Source organism: Thamnophis elegans, chromosome 1 (genome assembly GCF_009769535.1).
Source record: "Thamnophis elegans isolate rThaEle1 chromosome 1, rThaEle1.pri, whole genome shotgun sequence".
Lineage (NCBI taxonomy): Eukaryota > Metazoa > Chordata > Lepidosauria > Squamata > Colubridae > Thamnophis > Thamnophis elegans.
This window is the reverse complement of record NC_045541.1, coordinates 27,349,993-27,371,771: the sequence shown is the minus strand read 5'-3', so window position 1 is coordinate 27,371,771 and position 21,779 is coordinate 27,349,993. Positions and strand designations below refer to the sequence as shown.

Sequence of the window (21,779 nt, the reverse complement as noted above, 5' to 3'; positions counted from 1 at the left end):
AAGGTTGATCACTACGAGGTTGTAAGTCTTAATTTCCCTCAATAAAGTCTGGGAGTCGGACGAAACCATTCCAGGTCCTTTCCAAGTGTGCCTAACCTCACACTTACCACAAGAGGAAGGCTCGTCCGAGCCGTCAGCACAATCTGCTGCTCGATCACAGTACCAATGAGCAGGAATGCAACGTCCAGATGTGCAGCGAAACTCACTATTGGTACAAGTCAGTGTGGCTAAAAAGGCAGAGAAAATTCTTGTTAGATCCGTGTGTTTTCCTTTGCAAATGCATTGGACTCAGGGGTGAAATGCTACTAGTTCGGGCCGGTTCGCCTGAACCAGTAGTAAAAAATGCTACTGGTTCACAAAACCGGTAACAAAAAATATAAAAAAAGGTTTTTTTAAAAAAGTTTCGACGATAGCAGGTCGCACAGCCAAAAACAGGATGGGATCCATTTTTGCTCCCAGAAGGCTTCCCTGAGGGCTGCTAGGCCAAAAACGGGGGGGGGGGGGGGGGGTGTTGCTGAGAAAGAAAGGAGGAAAGAAAGAGACACAGAGACAGAGATAGAGAAAGAGAAAGAAAGGAGGGAGAAAGAGAAAGAAAGAAAGAGGAAGGAGAAAGAGAAAGAAAGAGAGAAAGAAAGAAAAAAGAAAAAGAAAGGGAGGGAGGGAGGAAAAAAGGAGAGGAAGGAAGGACTGCAAACCTGGCACCAGACGCAGCTTCAGAGGATAATCCAGGGCTGGAAGGGACCTGGAGGTCATCTAGCCCAACCCTGCTCCAGCAGGACATTGTTAAAGTGAGTTTCTGTCTTTTAATCCCCCAGTTACATGACTACATAGTCACATGACCCCCACCAAGCCACGCCCACAGAACCAGTAGTAAAAATGTTTAGATTTCACCACTGATTGGACTCTGTAATGATTATGCTCAATCCTCAGCCTGGGTATTGTGCTCTTGGGTAGTTGAACTACTTCAACTAGGTTAGCCTAGTAAGCCTTGCTACAATTTTCATAAGTGCCTCAGGATAATAAGACATATAAAATGAAACTAATGAAAGGTATCAACAGCTGGTCTAAAACTTCTCCATGAAAGACCCTTTCAAAAAGATACCCACTGGCCCAAGAGGTTCCATTTCCACTTTGCCAGATGTGGGAAGCCTCAACCCAAATATGCAACCCATTGGCATCCTCATCAACCATTCATTAGCATTTTAAGACAGTATAGCTGAAAATTGGCGAGAAAATAAAAAAGACTGTAGAAGAACAGACTGCATAAAGAGATTCTAAGCTTCTGTCCTCCTTCCCTCCTCTCCCTTGTCTTCTCAGTCCTCCACCAGCATTGGGATGACCCTGCTGCCAATCAAATAGCTGTTGTCAATCAAACAGCAACATTGGGCAGGAAGGAATGAGGAAAGGTCTGCTACCTGGGAGTTCTGCAACCACAAGCCTCATGAAGAGTAAGCTCAACAAACACAGCCAAAGCACAAGAGTAAAAATAAAGATAAACAATCTTGCTGAGAAAGATGTTTCCCCCGCTCCCTCAAACCTGACATAAAGAAAAAGTCCTACTAGTCATTTCCCTCAGATGGAGCCAAGTTTTGGAAGAAGAATCAGGAAACCCAGCCAAGAACACACAGGAAAAAAAAGCAAAGAAAATGTCAAAGTTTTGGCAGAACAAGAGTAGAAAACAAACTAAACAAGATTGAAAGGTAGATTGATCTTAGATGAAAAGGAGGAATTCTATATTACAATAGAGATATAGGAGGCTATATATATAATACAAAATACATGTAAGATAATAATATAGTATCATATAATACAATACAATATAATATGATACAATGCAATACAAGACAGTACCATATGCTGTGTTTTCCTGAAAATAAGACAGGGTCTTATTTTCTTTTGAAATAAGCACTTGGCATTTTCAGGGACCTCTTATTATTTTTGAGGTGCAGGAGGCAGCGAGCGTGGTCACCTCCTGGCTGCTGCTGCGTGGCAATATTTTGGGGGAGGGTTTATTTTTGGGGGAGGGCTTATTTTAGCACATGCATTCAAAAGCCCCATTGTGCTTATTATCTGGGGAGGTCTTATTTTTTGGGAAACAGGGTAATATAGTACAATGTAATGTAATGTAATGTAATGAGCATAATGACTAATGACTAGACTAGAATAGACTAGACTAGAATATAGAATATACAAATATATAAGAGAAAAGTAATTTGTCAGCAATAAACAAATTATATTAGAGATGTAGAATAGAAAAATATGAAGATGCACTGAAATTGCACATTATAGTGTAGATAAAACACATAAAGCAAATAGAATATAGCTTTAGTAGTAAGAGCTTAATTTGTGAAGAGTTGAAGGCATTTATAATGTACAATTCCTTCTATTGTAAGCTTGCATTGCTTTGTAAAATGAAACTCTCCCCCAGTTGTTGACGGGACAGACAAAAAACCCCAAACCAAACTAACTGTTCAGGTATCCAGTGTCTTCTTTGAATCTAGCTAATTATTTGTGATTCCAAAAGAATATGTGATAATGTGTAATAAGGATTCAGTGACACATTATAATAGTAATATGATAGTATTAGATGGGAATGGAAGCAGAATGCTCTTCATCCCAGCCCCAACACTGATTCCAAAATCAATAACCCCAAAGACAGCCCTGCCTTTAGAGTAGCGTTACTACAACCCTAGATGACAATGTACAGAGTTCTAACATAAGTTGGAAAGTTGACTCAGAAACCCTCTGCACCTACCATATTTTTAGGAGTATAAGACATACCTCTCCCCCCACCCACTAAAAGCGGGTGAAAATTTAGGTGCGTCTTATATAGACTGAATACAGGCATTTTTGGCCTCCCAAACCATACGTATGTCACGTTTTCACCCTCCCAGCCCCCCAAAAGCACTCTTTTGGCAAAAACGGGCCATGCAGAGCACTGCAGAGTGCTTAAAAGGATTTAAAAGTCCTTTTAAGAAGTGCATTTAGCACTGTCATTTAATCCTCAATGACCTGAGCTTCTGAAGGACAAATCTAAGATTTAGAGCTTTGAAAAATGTAAACATGCCAGGAATCCACCTAAGAGGTAATCCTTTGTTTATTTTTTTTACTTGAAGTTTGATAACCTCCTTGTCTCATTTTGAGAATGTGTCTTTTAACTTAAATTCCAGATTATCAGCAATTTGATTGTCTTGCTCCCATATGCATATGCCCCCCCCACACCCATATATTTCAGTTGTGTCTTTTCAACGGCATTCCTAAAAGAACAGAACGTACAAGAATGCTTGTCCCTTTACCCAAACCAAGACAGGAAAGCTGAAGTGAAGGAGTATAATTGTTGAGAGTCATTTAGCTTACCGCAGTGAGTGGGGCTCTCATCACTCATGTCGCCACAGTCATTATCCCCGTCACAAAGATAAGTTCGAGGAATGCATATGTTGGTACTCTGACATTTTGTATAACCAGAGGGACAAGTACGTTCAGCTTTAAGACAAAAAGAGAGGATATTCCTTTTCTTCCCCATAGAGCATAAGGCAGAGTGTTTTTAAGCAATTACAAACAGCAGTATACAGTTTCTAGTAGTTCATTTAGTGACTGTTCAAAATTACAACAGCACTGAAAAAAATGACTTAGGACCATTTTTCACAGTTATGACCTTTGAAGCGTTTCCCTGGGATCATGTGATCAAAATTCAGACACTTGGCAACGGACTCATATTTATGACGGTTTCATTGTCCCGGGGGTCATGAGATCAAACTTTTGTGACCTCCTGGCAAGCCAAGTCAATGGGAGAGCCAGATTCACTTAATAACCAGGTGAACTAACTTATCAACTGCAGTGATTCCCTTAACAACGGTGGCAGGAAAGGTCATAAAATGGGGAAAAACTTGCTTAACAGATGTCTCACTTAACAACAGGAATGTTGAGCTCAATTGTGGTCATAAATTGAAATCAGCCTGTTTAATCCAATTTAGCTTAACATAATACTGCCTTTTTTTATCGACGGGTTGCGATACCAATTCTAAGAACGACAATGAATTCGAATGGTAACTCAAATGCCTCTTCAGAGTCATTGGAGCCCATGATGCCCTTCCATTAGTGTAACAGAGTATTGTGGTCCATCAGATTCTCCCATCTCTCTCTAAATATCCAACATCAAAAGGTTGGAGGATCCTCTGGGACTGATCCGAGAAACAGCGGAGGATGGTTGGTTGCAAAGTGGAGGAGAACAGAAACTCTGAGAGCATGAGTGGAGCCACTGGGATCGTATCTATGCATGAATACAAAAGCTAATCTACGTTCCCTGCATTACTCAGATATAATGATCATTTAGCTATCAGTTTCAATGATTTCTTTCTGACCTCATTTAACACTTCAACAGATTTGCTTAATGCTAGTGGGAGGTGGAAAAGCTTCACTCCCTCTGTTCCTTGACAGTGCCACATCCATCCAGTAGATTTGGAATTGGAAAGTATTACCGTATTTTTCAGACTATAAGATGCACCGGTGTATAAGACGCACAAAGATTTCAAAGAGGTAAGTAAGAAAAAAAGTTTTTGTCCTCCCGGTCCCCAGGAGCACTCTGCAGGCTTCAGAAGGGCTGGGGGAAAGCAAAAACACCCTCGTTTTTGTGAAAAATGAGCAGAGAAACAGCTCATTTTTCACAAAAATGGGATGCAGGGCAGGGCTTCGGGGGGGGCAGCAAAAATCGCTATATTCAGTGTATAAGACGCATCAATATTTCCATGCTCTTTTAGGGGGGGAAGGTGCGTCTTATACTCTGAAAAATATGGTAAATGGGATGGCACTTATGAAAGTCTTTCTTCCAGAATCCAACAAAGACACTGATAATGGTGGCCCTCTTGTTTGTAAGCAGTCTGATGAATAGTGATGCAATTCATTATTGTCTCCTAGAACTATATGAGAATGGTTCCTCCTCCCCCCTCCTCCCCAGAGAGCTAGTGTTCAGTGGTCAAATTTGCTTACCATCCAACCATAAAAGCATGCTAATCCAGGCTATTTGAGTGCTCCCGCTTGGTTCCTCCGCTTGCAAGCACAAATCAATAAATCGGGACACCCTATTATTTTTTCTGTTACAGACAAATTAGATACCCTGACTTGTTCCTCGTCTAACAAGTCACCAATAAATTATGAGTGGTCCTCCATTTAAAACAGTTTGTTTAGTGACTGTTCGAACAGTGGTGGTATTCTACTGGTTCGGTCTAGTTCACCTGAAGTGGTAGCAGAAATTGCAGGTGGCTTCACCCACCCGCCCCAGCTCTACGGCATCCCATTTAGGCCCCTTTTTTAGGCAAAGTGTATGCATGCACGCTAATATTTGCAAACTGGTAGGGAAGGGAAGTTATTACTACGCTTGCGTTCAAAGTTACAATGGTACTGAGAAAAATGACTTATGACCATTTTTCAAACTGCAGTGATTCACTTAAGAGATGTAGAAAGGAAAAGTTGTAAAATGGAGCCAAACTCATGTAACACGTTTCTCATTTTGCAACATAAATGAGTTGGGCTTCAACTCTGGTCGTAAATCAAAGACTACCCATAAGTATGTTTTTGGTTGTGATTATGGCTTCTTAAAAAAAGTAACAAGCAAGTCACAGAACAATCGCTTTCTTGGAGTCTTTAGCTCCTCCCACTGGCAAGAAGAGTCAAGTGGGGGGTCAGATAGAAAAAGGAATAATCAACACAACAACTGATCTGTGTAATCCTTCCCAGGATGCTTCCAAATTTCTGCTTATCAAAATGTATCAACTAGTCCAGTGACCTCCAACCTTTTGGGTACCAGGGACTGGTTTCGTGGAAAGAGGTTTTTCCGCAGAGGCATGGCTTCACATGCTGCCTGCAATGGGGCTTTGTTTGCGCGGCCCGGTTTTTGGCATGCCACAGCCCGCTGCTGGTCCACAAACCCAGGGTTTGGAACCCTTACTTCATTACAAGAAATGTTACATTTTTTTGTTAATGTTAGTGGAATCACTTGGGGGTAGTTATCAAATAATACCCTAAATATCCACTCTGTAATTCAGTCCTTATTCTTTGAAACAACTATCTTTATCCATAACAAATTGATGAGAAAATTGCTCATAGGCAATACACAGTCAAAGAACATCCAGTTCTTTTTCAAGGTACCTGTAAACATAAATCCAAATAAATCACATGACTTCTGTGAAGCAACATGTCCTTTTTCCTTTCTAGAAAGTTTACTTTTTGGTTGTGCGAAGAATCAGGGACAATACATAGTTTTTCATCAACTTACGGCAATTTCTCTCATCTGAAGTGCCATTATCGTAACAGTTGTTTGCACCATTGCAGACGTACTGAAGAGAGATACACCTTCCATTATTGCAAGTAAATTCTGTCTGGGGGTCACAAGTTCGGAACAAGCATCCCACCTCATCACTGTTGTCTCCACAGTCATTGTAGTGATCACAGCGATAAGAGTAGCGTACACATCGCCCATTGCCGCAGGTGAAAGCTGTTGGCTGACAGGTATGAAAAGCTGAAGGAAAGGAATGTGACAAAGAAATGTCATTGACAGAAGGGACTCAAACAAGCCTTGACAAATTCTCCTCAGAAATACAATGCTGAATTGATTTTACCTGCCAAGGCAAATACAGCTGCAAAACGGACAGCGTGTAAATCAGACAAAGAGAAGATAAAATTTCATTTTAGCAACCGAATTGACAATTCTGTGGCTTTACAAATCCCTACAAATGCAGTTTCCCCATTCATGAAAATTAATGAGGTGAATTGGAAACGAATGGGAATGGAAGGAGGCTAACATGCCACTATGGCCTTGCCATAAAGGCCTGGTCAGAATGTGTTATCCTTACAAAGTCAGTGGAAAATATAACCTTCTTTTGCATTCCCAAGTCTGCTCCGGTTATTTTCTTTTTATTTTTCTTGGGAATTTTTACATAATTAAAAGATAAGAAAGAAAAAAGAAAGCAAAAAGACTAAAAACAGTACCGATCAAGGAAAACAAAAACAGAAAAAAAGATCTGCTTCAGTATTTTCAAAGAGCATTAATAGAAAGGAACAAAGTCCTCGAATGTACTCTAGCCCATATTTTGGGCATAATTCTGCACATAGATATTTCCTCCCATGTTAATCGTCCTGTAAAGCTTGGAAAACTATTCACTCCATATATGTCAATAAGATAAAATAGAGTATAATATTTGAAGCATAATTACAATCTAAGAAAAACCATACACCATCAGAAATAGTGTTTATTGTTCTTAGAATTTTGTTCGTGAAACCAAAACTGTTCTGGATTTTTTTTTTTTTAAGAACTTCCAAATTTCATGCCAATAACTTCTTACATTGAATACTAATTTCCTAGTACGTATTTTTCTTCCCTTGCATGTTACAAAATCAGTGGCTTTAACATTTCTATCCTCTTCCCTCATGCGGGAGGCTCAGTGGCTAAGACGCTGAGTTTGTCGATCAGAAAGGTCTGCAGTTCGGCAGTTTGAATCCCTAGTGCCGCATAATGAAGTGAGCTCCCGTTACTTGTCCCAGCTTCTGCCAACCTAGCAATTTGAAAGCACATGAAAATGCAAATAGAAAAATAGGAACCACCTTTGGCGGGATGGTGATAGCGTTCCATGTGCCTTTGGCATTTAGTCATGCCGGCCACATGACCAGGGAGACGTCTTCGGACAGGGCTGTCTCTTTGGCTTTGAAACGGAGATGAGCACCGCCCCCTAGAGTCACGAACGACTAGCACATATGTGCGAGGGGAACCTTTACCTTTACCCTCTTCCTCGCATTAATCCAAGGAAGAATTTGAACCATTCGGTTTTTTTTCACCAAGGCAATGGAATCTTCAACTAACTCTGCTTTGTATAGTCAATAGGCCATTGGACTCTGGACCAAACAGATACTAGTTATCTTTTTTGGTTTAGTTTTTGTCCCCAAAATGGCTTTGCTAAAAACAGCTATAATTGGGCAATAGCTTTTGTTTTAATCATGGAAGTACTTACCACACACACTTTCCAACTCATCACTGCCATCCCTACAGTCATCATCATTGTCACATGTCCAGCGTTCAGAGATGCAACGGCCATTAAGACAAGTGAAGTGGGTACTTCCACACCTGGTACCATTGTCCACAATACAGTGTTTGTTGTTGTTGGCTAAATACCAGCGTCCTTCGGCAGGACATTGACACTCTGCACCGCCTGGGCCTATATTTCATTGCATCAACAACAAAAGAAGAAACTGGGTTAATAATATATTCAGATAGCATCTCTCCCCAATATTAATCATAAATCCACCAAGAAATTTACCCAGAATTACCAAAATGTCCTATGACACATCCCCTAATCCTTTAAACCAGAGGTCTCCAACCTTGGCAACTTTAAGACTTGTGGACTTCAACTCCCAGAGTTCCTCACCCAGCTTTGCTGGCTTCACTGGCTGAGAAATTCTAGGAGTTGAAGTCCACAAGTCTTAAAATTGCCAAGGTTGGAGACCTCTGCTTAAACAATACAGGTAGCCCTCAACTTACGACCACAACTGAGCACAAAAGTTCTGTTCTTAAGTGAGACATTTGTTAAGTGAGTTTTGCCCCATTTTACATTTATTGCCACAGTTGTTAAGTGAATCACTGCAGTTGTTAAGTTAGTAATGTAATGTTTATTCCATTTGTATGCCGCCCTATTCCCGAGAGACTCAGGGCGGCTAACAAGCAGAGGTGAAGGGGAATACAAATAGTAACACGGTTGTTAAGTGAATCTGGCTTCCCCATTGACTTCGCTTGTCAGAAGGTCAAAAAAAAAGGTTGATCATATGACCTTGGGACATAGCAACGGTCATAAGTATGAACCAATTGCCAAGAATTTGGATCATAGGGATGCTGCAAAGGTTGTAACTGTGAAAAATGGTCATAAATCATATTTTCCAATGCCATTGTAACTTTGAAAGGACACTAAATGAGCTGTTGTAAGTCAAGGACTACCTGTATTCTCCACCGGATTCTAGATCAGATCTATTTGTAAATGGGGCTATTGCAGAAAAATGTTTTCAGAACTGCAATTATTACAACTGAGATTAATTTGTAAAAGGGAAAAGGCAGTCTATGATGGAGGGAGGCTATAGCATTCTGCCATATTTTGCATCAGCGGGAATTCAATATTGATTTCAGCAAACGTAACAAAACAGGAGGGTGATGACAGAGTAGAAAAGAGATTTACAGTTTTAAAAATATGTCAAGTAGCAATGAAAACATTTTTGGGTTGTCCACCAATAGAGGTGTTTATTTAAATATGTAAAACATCAGTAATCCCATTAACTTTCTGCATGCTTAGACTATGATTATTTCCTATAAATCAACAGATGTCGAAAACCCAATCCCAGTGACAAACATAGTAAGTCAGCATGGGCTTGCATATTATATGAATGTTTTGCCCAGTTCCTGCAGCAATGATGAATACTAAATGGCAGGGACGTGCAGTCAGGGGAAGTAGTGGAGGCAGAGCCTCACCACGGTCATCATGAAAAGAAAAAAAAATGTAAAAGGAAAAAGGCTGAGGTAGTTGCTGCCAGAGTCACAGTGGATGACTCTGCTTAGTGCTTAACTGTTTAAAAAAGCCTCTTAAAAAGTGCCCTCTACAGGAGGAGGCAGGAGAACCACGTGCCCCATTTAGTCTATCTTTATGATCACTCGAGCAGAGTTAAGCAAGGGTTAAAAGCTGAAAAGTTTCTTATGTAGATGAGGCACGTGGTTCTCTCGCCTCCTCCTGTAGAGGGCACTTTTTTTAGAGCTTTTTTAAACAGAGTCATCCATTGGAGACTCTGGCAGCAGCTAACTCAGCTTGACCTCAGCAGCTCTTGCCTTTTTCCTTTTACATTTTTACATTTTCATCTTGGCATACAAGAGCAGAGTTGAAATCCTCTGTGAAACAGCTGGAAAAGGTATGTGGGTTGGAGGGAGAGGGAGAAATTCAAAATTAATGTAATTTGTAAGTAATTGTATTATTGTAAGTAATTTGTGTGTGTGTGTGTGTGTGTGTGTGTGTGTGTTTTACCCGCCTCTGCTGGCGCACGGGCTGGCACTTTTTTTTAATGTTTCGAAACCATTCCCATAAATAAACGCATTTATTGGGCAGTAGGAAATCCCTTAGCTGGGAAGTCTGAGTTGAATTTGGCAACCCAAAACTATTAAAGCAAGGAGGCTGACCATTCAGCAGGCATGTTTATAATATATTTTCCGTTTCCTGTCTAAGGGGAACCACTTTAAATGTGAGGTGTCTTCATTAATATAATCTGTCCCTTTCTCCTTCTGATGCTGTTTTGTAGGAGAGGGGAGAAAGATGGGTTCTTCCTTGGTGTGGTAGAGCCCTTCCGAAAGCCCGGCCGCTGTGTCCGACATAGAGGCATCCCGCCTCTATGGCAGATACAGCGCCAGGGCTTTCCGGCTTTTGGGATGCCTCTATGTCGGACACAGCGGCGAGGCTTTGGCGGGTTTTTCGGAAAGCCCCGGTGCTGTGTCAGCCACAGCGCTGCGGCTTTCCGAAAGCCCTGCCAAAGCCTCAATGCTGTGTCTGACATAGAGGCATCCCGCCTCTATAGCGGACACAGCGCCGGGGCGTCCGAATGCCCTGCCGCTGTGTCCGACATAGGGCGGCTTTTGCCCACTTGCCTTGCCAACCATAAACCTCACCGCATGTCAATGCTAAATGGTCTGACAGTGCAATCTAAAAATAATATGAGCTGCGCTGGCGCAGTAGTGAGAATGTAGTACTGCAGGCTACTTCTACTGACTGCAATTTGGCAGTTCAAATCTCAATAGGTTCAAGGTTGACTCAGCCTTCCATCCTTCCGAAGTGGGTAAAATGAGGACCCAGATTGTTGGGGCCAATAGGCTGACTCAGTAAACCCTTAGAAAGGGTTGTAAAAGCACTGTGAAGCATTATATAAGTCTAAGTGCTATTGTTAATTATATGCCAGAGGCCCAGGCTTGCAAGCAGAAGTCCCCCAGATGAATCCTTGATGTCTCCAGTTCAACAAATCAAGAGGCAAGTTGCTGCCATTGATGGGGCTGAAGGGCCAATCAACTTCATTTCATACTTTAGTGTCAGATAAATTTATAAAGGCTGAGCTATCTGGACTGTTATATACTATACATTCTACATGGCCAAAGTACTGTATCTTGATTTCCTAGTGTGCAAGTATTTAAAATAATAAATAATTCAGCCCTTCAGATATTTTGCTCATACCCATCTTTCGAACACAACTGAATGTTGTTCAACTCATTATTCCCTATTGCTCAATATTTTACCTGGCACGCAGATGTGACTGCAACCGCCATTAAATTGGTTGCAAGGGTTGGTGCACTGCTGTTGCTTGCTTTTGGCCCAGACGTGAATATCCATCGGTCTGTATGGCAGGTTTGATACCATCACAATTTGATCTGACCCATCGTATTTGTTGGCTCGATAAACACTTCGGGTATTCCAGTCTGTCCAGTAAATGTGTTGATCAAATAGGGTCATTGCAAATGGATAGAGGGCGGTGCTAATGATGACCTCACGGTTTTCACCCAATAGGGAGCTGCGTTCAATCTTCTGTCTAAAACAAGTAGGAAACATCAGCATTGGAACACAAAACATGACCTTCCAACATTTCTTGAGTTCCGCAGGGAAAATATTATAGATTGGGGGTGTCAAACTCAAGACCCACGGGCTGGATGTGGCCGGAGGGGTGCTTAGATCTGGCCTGCTGGGCTCCCATGGAAATAGCAAAGGACCAGCCCACTGTGCCTCTGCCAGTGAAAATGGAGTTTTGGAGGGCTGCACAATGGCTATCCCCCCCCCCAGCTCCATTTTCGCTCCATTTGCAGGAGGCCGTCATGGCAAAAAATGGAGCTTAGGAGACCATTTTCACTGGCAGAGCACTAGGATCACCACAGTCCCCCCCACCCCAACATGAGTGACATTAAGATGGTCATGCCCACCCTGGCCACCCAAGATCAAACACAACCCTGATGTAATCCTCAATGAAATCAAGTTGACACCTCTGTGTAGACCGATTCCTTATTTTTTCATAAATTTCAAGACTCTCTTGTACCCTGAACATTCACATCATTTAGTATTATTTCTGAAATCTGAGTGAACAACATACAGCAATCCTTATATGAAACCCGAATCCCTTTTTTGCAGTCACTAGACTTTGCTCTAGCTGTTCCTCTGTGGCTGGAAATAAATTCCATGGTATCTCATCACTTTTAAGATAGGAACCCTATGGAAATTTAAAACCCAAGATCTGCTGAAAAAAATTAGGAAAGGCTTCATCTCCCTTAATAAAATCAAAGGGGGAGAAGTCCAGCCATTTCAAAGTAAATGACAACTTCATGGCATTGCCCCATCAATTATGGATCATAGCCACCAAAAGGCATCTCTTCTGTTTTCAATCATAAATATTTATTTGGAATAAATAAGGGAAGGACCAAGTGTGTGCATTAGATGAAAATGCTTAACAGTGTGCAAATGAAATAGTAAGCAAATACATACAAACTTGCGTCAGCCCAATAAAGTCGCTGTTCTTCATAGTCCAGTATGAGACCATTTGGCCATACTAAGTTGGTGCTCACAATAGCACTCCTGAAGTTTCCTCCAAGTGTTGCTCGTTCTATCTTAGCATTAGAGCTCCAGTCAGTCCAGTACATGTACCTGGTGATGACACAATTACCCAAAGCTTCTTAATTCAGAGAAATCTACTTAGCAATAACATTAGCAATTGCACTTAGACGATGCTTCACAGTGCTTTACAGCTCTCTCTAAGAGGCTTACAAAGTCAGCATATTGCCCCCCCCCCCCCACATTTTACCAATCTCAGAAAGATGGAAGGCTGAGTCAACCTTGAGCTGGTCAGGATCGAACTGCTGGCTATGGGCAGAGTCAGCTTTCAATATTGCATTCTAACGACTGTGCCACCATGGCTCTTTCATCTACTGGTACAAGTAAACATAGGAAGAGCAAAGGGGCTCCACTATTTGGAGGAAAGTGGACAGAATTTTACACTTTTCAAACTTGGTTGAGGAGATATCAGACCTGATCCTAAACCATACTATAAACAGGAGGTAAATCTAGGGTAGGGGTACATAACAGGCTACCCACTAACACCAACAGTCCCAGACAATGGCAGCTTTGCCCTAAATTAAATTACAATCAAGCTAGAAAGAAATGACCATTTTACAACACTGAAAAAAATCACACTGTGCCTTGTGCAAAGCCTCTTAAAGATTGGATATCTGAAATTAACTCACGGTAGTGCAGTCCTCTGATTCACTCTCATAGAATAGGATAAAGAGTGAAATTCCCTGCATTTTTGTTTTCCTAACTGAATGACAAACCAGAAGGTGTGATGAGCAGAAATAAAATGAGGATTGTTTATTTGGAAAATAATGATGAATGGACATTCTAGCCCCCCAGAGTCAAAATAGTCTGTTTCCCCAGCTGCTATTCTGTCCACCACAATCTCATTTTCCTACTATGCCCTGCTCTATTTTTTTCCTCTCTGATTCTCCTTAAGGTATAGTCAGTTGGGAAAGAGGCCTTCACCTTGGCCATTGTGTAGAAGGTCTAGAGAATGGCCTTGAAAGACCAGAGGAAGAGCGACTACCAAGCCATTGGTCAGATAAGCAGGAATTGTGTCTGTTCTATGAAACAATTTGAGAAAATGTTTCAGACAGACCCCTCCTTAGTTCATGCAAAGATAAAGTGAGAAAGAAGGAAGGTACATTCATACTTGCAAGATTCCACTACTATAATTGTTCCAGCAAAAGCAATCTTGATCTATATGGTGTTGGTTTCTTAAAATTGGTCAACCATCAGGGGTGGGATTCCGCTGATTTGGATCAGTTCAGGTGAACTGGATGCTAATTTGGCATCTGGTTCACCAAACCAGGAGTTGGAAGGACTGCCCGCCCCACCCTGCCCCTCCCATCGCAGGAGTCTCCACGCAGTCCATTCATCATGCCAGGTAAGTGCAGGGCCTGTGAGGAGGCTCTGTGCGGGAAAAAAATGGGCCTCCAGAAGTTCCAGAAGTACAGAAACGGCCCTATTTCTGGCCTCCAGAGGGCCTTCGGAGCCTGGGGGAGGCAGTGTTTGCCCTCCCAGAGGCTTGACGAAAGCCTCCAGAGCCTAGGGAGGGCAAAAAATGAGCCTCCCGAAAGTTCCAGAAATCCAGAAACAGGTCTGTTTCTGGCCTCCGGAGGGATTCAGAGCCCATTTTCGCCCTCCTGAAGGCTCAAGAAAAGCCTCTGGAACCTGGGAAGTAAAAAAACGCCCCCCGCCCCCCAATTGAGGCAGAAGGCTGGGTAGGCCATGCCTCCCCATAGCCATGCCTACCTAGCAACCAGGCAGAGAACCGGTTACTAAAAATTTTCAATCTCACCCCTGTCTATCATGTAAGGCTGACAAACTGTGAAAACAAAACAACAACACAAATTATGTCTGTGACTGTCCTCCTTGATGAGAGGAAGATCCTTCAATAAAAGGAAGCATTGCTCAACAGGGAGAGTAAGGGAGAGTCCTACTACCCAGCTCCTATGCACAATGCAAGCTGTTTTGCTATGACACAGCTATGTTCTTCCCTTTTCTTTGAAAGATAAACTAGACCTACGTAGCTCCATAGGAGAAAAAAGGATGCCTTCCAGCCACTCAAGGCTCTAAGAATTGTCTGCCTAGGAATGAATTAAAAAAAAAAGAATCTGCACATGTACACAAGGTATAATAGTGTATTTCTAGTTACTAATTGGAATATTTATTATTCATTCATTATTAATTGCCCTATGGCGGTTGTGAAGTTGAAGAGAGAGAGAAAAGCTGTAGTGGAAACAGATACATCTTTCCTTATGCAGAATGGGCAACTTACCCTCGGCAAGGATCCAAGACAATGGCCCTTGGCCGTGGGACACGAGCCACTACTGAACGATTAGATCCATCCACAGCCATTGAACTGATGGTCTGGTTGAGATAGTCACTGTAATAAAGTCTGTTGTTGATCCAGTCAAAGGCAATGCCATCTGGAGCTCCCAAATCTTTCGGCGTATCAAACAGGATAACAGGGAACAAAAAAGTTCTGAGCATGAAAATCATCCTAGCAATGAAAACTTTTTAAAAAAAATACCGCTTCTTTTCTAGTTCCAACTATTACCAGGGGGAATTTGCACTAAATCAAATGAGAAGGTTTTTATCCCATAGCAAAAAGAAGAAGAAGAAACTGTGTCACTGGATTAAGATGAAGAAGACTTCATAAGAGCTCCTACACTTCTGGTATTTTGAAAGGTTTTGCCCTTGCAAGCTTCATTTAAAAAAAAAAAAAGCATCACAAGTAAATTAAAGAGTAGCGGCTACATATTACTAGTGCCAATACTCAACTAATCAATGCAGTCCAAAGCATTGTATCTAGCAGAAAGCTTCTTTGCTGTTGATTGATATCCAGCCCCGCTGTTGATTGATATCCAGCCCTGCTTAGATGGAATGGATGATCTTGAATTTTAATATTGTATTTTCTATTTTTAAATTTTAAATGTTTTTTTGTCTTGTTGTGAGCCGCCCAGAGTCCCAATGGGAGTGGGCGGCATACAAATTTTATTAAACTTGGAAACTTCTTTGCCTGAAGCTGCAATGACCTAGTTCTATGCCAAGTTAGTATTAAGGTTTGTGGTGTTTTTTACATAATTCTTAACTCATTTTGAAGTAATGTCCTGGCTGAGGAAAAGTGTAAAGTTTCAAAAAAAAGGCAATATAAATTATTAGTTTGTCATAAAATGAATCGGTAGGGCCTAGATGTATGAAACAAATTTCAGTTGCAATGGCATTTACTCAGATAAACACGCTTAGGTTCACAACTAATTGAACATTATTAATTTTTCTTCCTGGTAATCATACTTTCAATAACTTCTGCAAAATACCTTCCAAGAAGCAGGTTACAATCCGATATACACTTTGGATAATCCTCTGAGTAAATATTTAGTTCTTAGAAAATGCATATTCTATGTGAGAAACTCATATAAAAGATTGACCTATAACAGGGGTCAGCAACCCATGGCTCTGGAGCAGCATGTGGCTCTTTCATCCCTCTGCTGCGGCTCCCTGTGGCCAGTCGGTAAAAGGATGCCGTGCTAGGAGGAGACTCTATGGTGGGGGAACAGGACTTCCAGTTGGCTCCAGAATTGAACCGAGGGGGGGGGGAGTGGTTTTCGGTTAGGACCTTTGTGGCTCATTGAGCGTTTAAGATTGCTGACCCCTGGCCTATACGTTACTTTAAAAATAGTTCTGAATTCTGATATTTACCCGATGCTACTACTGTGGGATTACTGCTTCCAGAATGGATACTGATATAGCTGATTTTTCCTGGTCCTGTCGAAGAACTTTGGGTAAAATATATTAAACTGTTTGCACTATCGTAGTCCAGAGCAACCGCAGTCCTTGATACGGACATTGTATGGAATGGAGGGCTATGATTTTCAGGATCCAGGTGTATGCTTCTAAGGCCATTCTCCAAAGCAAAGATCAAGTAATTATCTGTTGAAATAAAACACCTCTTCCCATCGCTTCCCAGCAATCCAAATGCACACCCACACTTTGGTGTTTGCAGATCAGGAAGTGCAAAGCACAGATGGTCACAGCCACCGTTATTCTGTAGGCATGAATTGTAGTTGACATCCGCAGGGGCCAATGACTGGTAAAGGCTATTGTAAATAGTCACATCTCTCAACCAATTGATGTTGTCTCTTATAACTGTTGGCTGCTCGGTATTTCCTGGCTCTTTACTGGCTTGAAATATTTTTTTCAAGTTCCTATCCACCCAAATGATAGAGTTTTCAAAAATGGTGAGGCCATACGGTGTTGGGTAACGGCTGCCGTAGCGGATAATTTCAGGCTCACCGCCATCACGAGAAATTCTTGCAATCATGTCTAAGGAATCATCCACCCAATAAATGTAACCAGTGCTATGATCAACGGCTAATCCTCGTGGAGTTACAATTCCTTCAGACACTAACACAGTCCTGTTGCTGCCATCAAGAAATGCACGTTCTATTTTGGGATCTTGTCCATAGTCTGCCCAAAAGAGGTATCTGTTCTTGGGATCGACTACTATATGTCGTGGCATATCCACTGTGGTTTTAAGTAGCACACGTCGATAAGAGGTATTTAAACGCAGAACTTCAATAAATGTTTCGGTCAAGAATGCATTGGTGAAGTAGAGGTTTCCTGCATACAGCAAAATAAAATGAAAAATACTGAATTCTCTATATATGATATATGTAATATATGATTCAGAACCTAGTACAGTTTTATACAAAATAACACATATCACTACAAGATAGAAACTTTAAGAAAAATCCTGCAATTTAGATCCTATATAGACATAGGTATATTTTAAATTGACTTAATAACAAATAAAATGTCTAAATGTCTAAACATGTTTAAGCATTAACAATGAATTAACATGGTTTGAAGTGCCCTTGCTAAGTTTGGTTTACATGGCTAAAGTTTGCATACATCCTCAACCATGACTGAATAACTTTCCGATTGTCTTACCCTAGCTGGAAAAATAAAGATCTTCTAGAACAAGGGTATCAAACTCATGTTGTCACTTTGTCATCAGGTGATATAGCATGACTTTTTCCCCCTTCACTAAACTGGGGGTTGGGGTAGCCAGCGCATGACACATCATGCCCACGGGCTGCGAGTTTGACATCTGTGTTATAGAAGATCAACATAACTGATAGAAGCTGTTCCACATCATCATGCTCTTACATATACTTTGGAAAATTCATTGAAAATTAAGGCCAGGGTACCATCCATAACCTTGGGAGAAAACTCCTATTGATTTCTGTGAAATTTCACTCATAGTAAACAGATGGAGTTCAGTTTAAGGATTTCTGAAAAGTAAATTCCACCAACCATTTTTTTAATGCTGTCATAATACTGACCTGCTACCCAATCAATGGCAATGCCACGGATCCCATTGAATCCTATCCCGTTTGTGACAACATTCATAAAATTGGAGCCATCTGGCTTGATTTTACGAATTCCATTCTGGGATGGAATTCGGCTGCTGAAGTCACACCAGAAAATGAAACCTGAAGGCATGTGAACGTCCACGTGCAATGCATTTCTCCCTGCAAGGTTAGGATGAAGGAAACACGTTGTTTATTTTTAATTTCACCATTCTAACAGATATTGTGGTGGTAGGATTTCCATCAAACCCCGGCCCTTTGCTCAGCATCCTTTAGAATCCACTAAAACATTCCTAAAATATAACATGAAATCATCAGTCCCTTGATTTGGAATGAGAACTGAAAGGATAAAAATATGACAATTAATCTTCTATTTACTAATGGGAGAAAATCACAATCATTCCCCCAATATTAAAAAATGGTCCAATTGGGTTCAGTGATGGGATTCAAAAATGTTAGCAAGGAGGTCTCTGCCCGATTGCTTGGTGGTTGTGGCCACACTGGGCGTGGCCTAATTGACCTCCTGCACTATGGCGAGAAGGTGTTTTTGCCCACCCCGGGATCTGGAGGCTTTTCTCGATTCTCCGGGAGGGTCAAAATGGTCTCCCTAGGTTCTGGAGGCCCTCTGCAGGCTGGAAACAGGCCCGTTTCTGACCTTCCCAAACTTCAGGTAGGGCCGTTTTTCGCCATCCCCAAGCCTCTGTGAGCGCCCTGCATTTCTGCATCCAAAATGGGCCGCAAGGGGATTCCAGGGAGGGGAGGGTTGGGTGGTGCCAGCCAGGAGTGGGATTTGGGTCTTCTCCAAACTGCACAGAAACTTTGCTAGAGGTTCTCCCAAATCCCTGCAAACCCCCAGCAGCTTACCTCTGATTGCGTCCTCCCCCGCATTCACTGTTACAGCTCTGTAACAACTGCCAATGTTTCTAAAAATTAACCTGTTACATTGCTGAATCAGACTTTACAATATTGGGTAAAAGTAACCCCCTCACTATTAGCCTTATATTGGTGTCTAAAATAATCCAACAGGATTTATTTATTTATTTTTGGTGTGATTAGAAATCATTTCTCAACTTGGACCAGAAAGCGAAATCTTTTTACTCTACAATCCAACATTGATTTGCCTAAAAATAAACACTTTACTTCTAAGCAGAAATGTAAAGGATTGCACTATTATTATTTTTTCACCTGTTGGAACTGGATGATCCATTGGGGTGGGGGGGGGGGAAAGGAAGCAGTTCCACTACTTCATTGTTTCTCTTTTTTCAAGTGTTCAAGTGTTCAAAAAAGTCATTTGAAGAAGTGCTATATTAACTTTTGGATTTGTCAGTTAGAATTGTTTATGATCATATAAATACTGTGTAATATTGAATTTTAGATCAATATGTTAATATAGCTTATATGTGACATGTAACTGTATCAAAGAAAGTTAGAAGTTAAGAAAGAAGAAAATAAAATTTAAAAATTAATTTCTTTTCTTCTTTCTTCCCCTTGCTTATTTTTCCCTTGATTCTTTTTTTTATTCTTTAAATTTGATATTTTGTAGAAATTTAATAAAGTATATTTAAAGCCATTTAACACCAACCTCAATGCCACATGAGATACCAGTGTTTGCTCTTTGGACACTAAGTCCTCCTCCTTTATTGATTCCTATCTAACATTCTGAGTTAAAATGATTTTTGCCTAGATTTACCATATCTTTCGGAGTATAAGACTCATCGGAGTATAAGACGCATCAAGGTTTTGAAAAGACAATTTTTTTACAAGTTTTTGCAAACCTCCCCAAAACAGCCTGCTTTTTTTTTTTTTCAAAAAAAGGGCATGAATAGCCCTTAGGAGGCTTGTAGAGTGTTCCTGGACGGGTTGGGGGGGGGCAAAAATGAGCCAAAACCACCCCGTTTTTTTCGAAAACAGGCCCATTTTTTGCAAAAAAAAAAAAAAGGGCATTAGGAAGCTTATAGAGTGCTCCTGGGGGCTGGGGAGGGGCAAAATTGAGCAAAAAATGGACCATTTTTTGCTCATTTCTGCCCTCCCCAGCCCCCAGGAGCTTTTTGAAAGCCTCCTACAACTGCATGGCCATTTTGGCGAAGGGGCAGGGTTTGGAGAGGCAAAAAAATGCTGTATTCAGTGTATAAGACGCACCCAGATTTTCAGCCTCTTTTTTAAGGGAAAAAGATGTGTCTTATACTCCAAAAAATACGGTACATAGTTCTGCTTTGTCGTCTTGAGCTACTAGAATTCCAATCACAACCAAAAATACACATACACATTTTGCAAGCCCTATGCCATAAATGAATCACCTCTAATGGGAGATTATGTCAGAAAGCTAAGAGGTTGCAGTTCTCCCCTCAAAAGTTTACCCACCTCTTCCTGCCATGGACACCATTGCTTCAGAGTGGTCAGATGTCTCTAAGCTAAATCCTTTAATAGCGGACAGCATGGATACGACGACAAAGGAACTGTATGGAGAGCAGGTCCTATTATCAGAATTGAGCTGAAAGCCGGTAGCACAGGCACAAGAGAAGAGGCCCCCTGGCAAAGGCAGACAGAAATGCTGACAAGTCCCAACTTGGTTGCTGCAGCCATTGGAGGAACCGGCAGAATCTAAAACAGGGAGGGAGAGAAAAAGATTTAAACTCAAGGGAGAGGTTTGAATTGAATGAGCTAATTGGAGTTAATTGGGCTTATATTGATGTGATAAATATAATTGAATGAGAACTCCAATGTAGTTTTGTGTTTTGAGTTCTGGGTTTAAAATGAAAATGTTTTTTTTCTCCCTTTATGTATAACTAGCTGGATATTCGTGCTCTGCTATGAAACTATGTGATTGGGCTTGATAAATCAACACTTACAGCCTGAAAGTTAATGAGTAGTTACGATCCTCTCCTCATCCCTTCTCTCCCTCAGGCTTGCCCCATAGAAGCCTCTCCTCTCCTATCCCCCTTCTCTCCCTCAGGCTTGCCTCACAGAGGTCTCTCCTATCTTATCCCCTTCTCTCCCTCAGTCTAACTCCTTAGCATCAGTGTGTTTTTCAGGTGGAGAGGAGGAGTAGAATATCTGAACTCCCAGCCCACAGGCCGGATGAGTCACATGCTGGCCACGTTCATGCCCAAGTGGCAGTTGAAACAGAATTCTTTTCAGGTGGGGAGAGGGAGTAGAACGTCTAACTCCTTAGCATCAGAATGTGTTAATAATAATTTAAGAAATACTAATGATCTGATGACCATTTCAAAAAATCCTTTTTAGTGAGCACTTAGAAGCCAAGAGGAACATACGCGCCAAATTTCAGGTTTGTAGGCTTTCTAGTCTGGAGATTTTGTGATGATTTGTGAGTGGTATTTCACTTTCTTCCTTTGCAGTTAAAAAAATTGAAATAATATAGAGGATTCTCTTAATATGAATTGTGATAAAGATGAGTTAACAGAAGCATATATTATTCCCCATAGCAAAGAGAAGTACAGATGGTCAAATGGATTCTTTTCTCCAAAGAAGAGAATATATCTAACCTTGTTTTCTATTCTGAAATTGCTGGTGGATATTGTGCTTGCAATGGGAAAAAAATGAAACTTTGATTTTGTTTTTTCTAATTATTATAGAAATGGCTTGTATATTCTGTTTTGTAAAAGTAAAAAGTTTCGGTTGTAATGTTGTTATCTTCTACTGTGCTAAAGAGAGTGGAAAGTTGGTGCCTTTTCCTTTCCTTTTCCCTCTTTACACCATATTTTTTTTCTTTAGCCTCTTCCTCCTCTTAGTTTTCTATTACTTTTTTGAATATTTCTTTGTATTTTCT

The 21,779-nt window shown here is 41.1% G+C and overlaps 1 protein-coding gene across 1 annotated transcript in view; it reads right to left on the bottom strand.

Annotated features, from left to right (window-relative positions):
• Nucleotides 1-21,779, bottom strand: part of LRP2 (LDL receptor related protein 2) — a 161,947-nt gene that overhangs the window by 48,801 nt on the left and 91,367 nt on the right. Inside the window, 10 exon segments of the mRNA XM_032224888.1 lie at nucleotides 108-227; nucleotides 3,358-3,483; nucleotides 6,272-6,514; nucleotides 8,001-8,204; nucleotides 11,300-11,589; nucleotides 12,531-12,689; nucleotides 14,896-15,061; nucleotides 16,320-17,240; nucleotides 17,966-18,154; nucleotides 20,354-20,593. Coding sequence (XP_032080779.1) covers nucleotides 108-227; nucleotides 3,358-3,483; nucleotides 6,272-6,514; nucleotides 8,001-8,204; nucleotides 11,300-11,589; nucleotides 12,531-12,689; nucleotides 14,896-15,061; nucleotides 16,320-17,240; nucleotides 17,966-18,154; nucleotides 20,354-20,593 — 2,658 coding nt within the window.